General features: G+C 39.4%; 1 protein-coding gene across 1 annotated transcript in view; it reads right to left on the reverse strand.

Annotated features, from left to right (window-relative positions):
* Positions 1-35: 35 nt before the first annotated feature.
* LOC102209039 (B-cell receptor CD22-like) overlaps positions 36-1,674 on the reverse strand; it is a 17,872-nt gene continuing 16,233 nt past the window's right edge. The window contains exons 10-14 of the mRNA XM_013915037.1: positions 1,100-1,463; positions 742-1,002; positions 525-606; positions 371-431; positions 36-47 (exon numbers count right to left, since the gene is read on the reverse strand). Of these exons, the coding sequence (XP_013770491.1) occupies positions 36-47; positions 371-431; positions 525-606; positions 742-1,002; positions 1,100-1,463 (780 nt within the window). The remainder of the gene's footprint in view (positions 48-370; positions 432-524; positions 607-741; positions 1,003-1,099; positions 1,464-1,674) is intronic.

The raw sequence follows: 1,674 nt of genomic DNA on the forward strand, positions 1-1,674 counted from the left end.
GAGTGGTTAGATACTTAAAATATTAGTACCTACATTTAAGTGATGATCTGTTTAGTGGTATTTTCAAAAAAGAAATCCAATATTCTTAAGTTCTGTTTGATTATTCAATTCAATTTGACCTCATCGGCCTGTTCCATTTATTGCCACAATGCAAAACAAATTAGAAATCCCATTGCACTGCATTCTAATATGTGTTGCTCATATTGATCAGCAGGGAATGTAGAAATGCAGGAAAACATATTGTGCTGAGATTACAATGCTCCAAAATAACTTGGCTTTATTTAAGATAAAGCTGTCACTCCAAGGTTACAGCTTTATTTTAAGGTGTGTTTTTAAAGTGTTTTTCTTTCACAGTGGAATACTTTCTCACCTGTTCTTCACTGGAAGGTTTCTCTCCATCTTTACTCTGTTGTGTGAACCACTTACATTTTCTAAATAGGAGACAAGAATTCAATGTAACAGCACATTTATGTATCAAAGAGATGACAGACTAATTGATTCATAAGAATCACAGAACTGCTCACCTAATGCACAGGAAAACCATGACCAGTGTGATAGCAAGGAAAACAGCAGTGATTGTACCAGTAACTGCTGCTTTCCGTGTACCTGAGAAGTCATAAAGGATAATAGAAACAAATCAGGAACATCAGAAAATTCTTATACATGACTACACACTTAAAAGGTGTTCACCTGCATAGAGACCATTCTCATACTAAAACCATTCAAAAACCTCTAACTCACTTGCTACAGTAATCAGATGTAAGGTGGACCTATGTTGTCCTCTTGAGTTCTGGGCGTTACAGTAATAACTCCCACTGTGTTCAGTTCTAAATTCAGTAATAGTGAAGTTCTGTCCCAATGCTTTTGATGAGTCTTCGCCTTCCTTGTACCAGGTGTAATTAGCTGCTGGGTTAGCATCACTGCTACAGGTCAGAGTCACTGAACTGCCCTCCACTATCTCAGCAGAGGGACTCACTGACACAGAGGGAAACTTTGGAGCATCTGGGAAAGAACAAATATATATATATATATATATATATATTTGAGAGAGAGAGAGAGATACATAGATACTTGAAGTGAAAAATCGAATTTTACTTACACTTAACATCTATGAATCGAGAATTTGAGGTTATCTGTCCATACTGATTCTCAGACTTGCATGAGTAATTCCCGCTGTCCTCTGAGCTGATGGCAGTGAAATGATAGATGCTTACTGGACTTGCAAGCAGGGTTTGGTTCCCCTTGTACCAGGTGTGTTTAGCTGCTGGGTTAGCATCACTGCTACAAGTCAGATTGACTGAATCTCCCTCCACTATCATACCAGAAGGTGTCATTAACACAACTGACGTATTTGGACCATCTGCAAGATAGATCACAAATTTTAGGTAGATTGTGTGTTGCAGGACGTGGGGCAAGGTATTGTGATAAACCCCTTTGAAACATTCAAATAAAATTGTAAATTGTATTATTTTTTAACTGCTTCTTCACGAGCTATTACTGCTCAGTGTGTCCTAATGCATGACCAGGACTGAACTACCAGCCGTCCAGGACCTCTACAGACAGGAAGGCCCTCCAGGTCGACTCTGATCCCAGCCACACACTGTTCATGCTCCTGCCAGGAGGTACAGGAGCATCCACACCCACATCAGCAGATTCAGGGACAGTTTCTAACCA

This window comes from Pundamilia nyererei, unplaced genomic scaffold, assembly GCF_000239375.1.
Source record: "Pundamilia nyererei isolate P.nyererei 1_Seehausen unplaced genomic scaffold, PunNye1.0 scaffold00250, whole genome shotgun sequence".
NCBI classification, from domain to species: Eukaryota; Metazoa; Chordata; class Actinopteri; order Cichliformes; family Cichlidae; genus Pundamilia; species Pundamilia nyererei.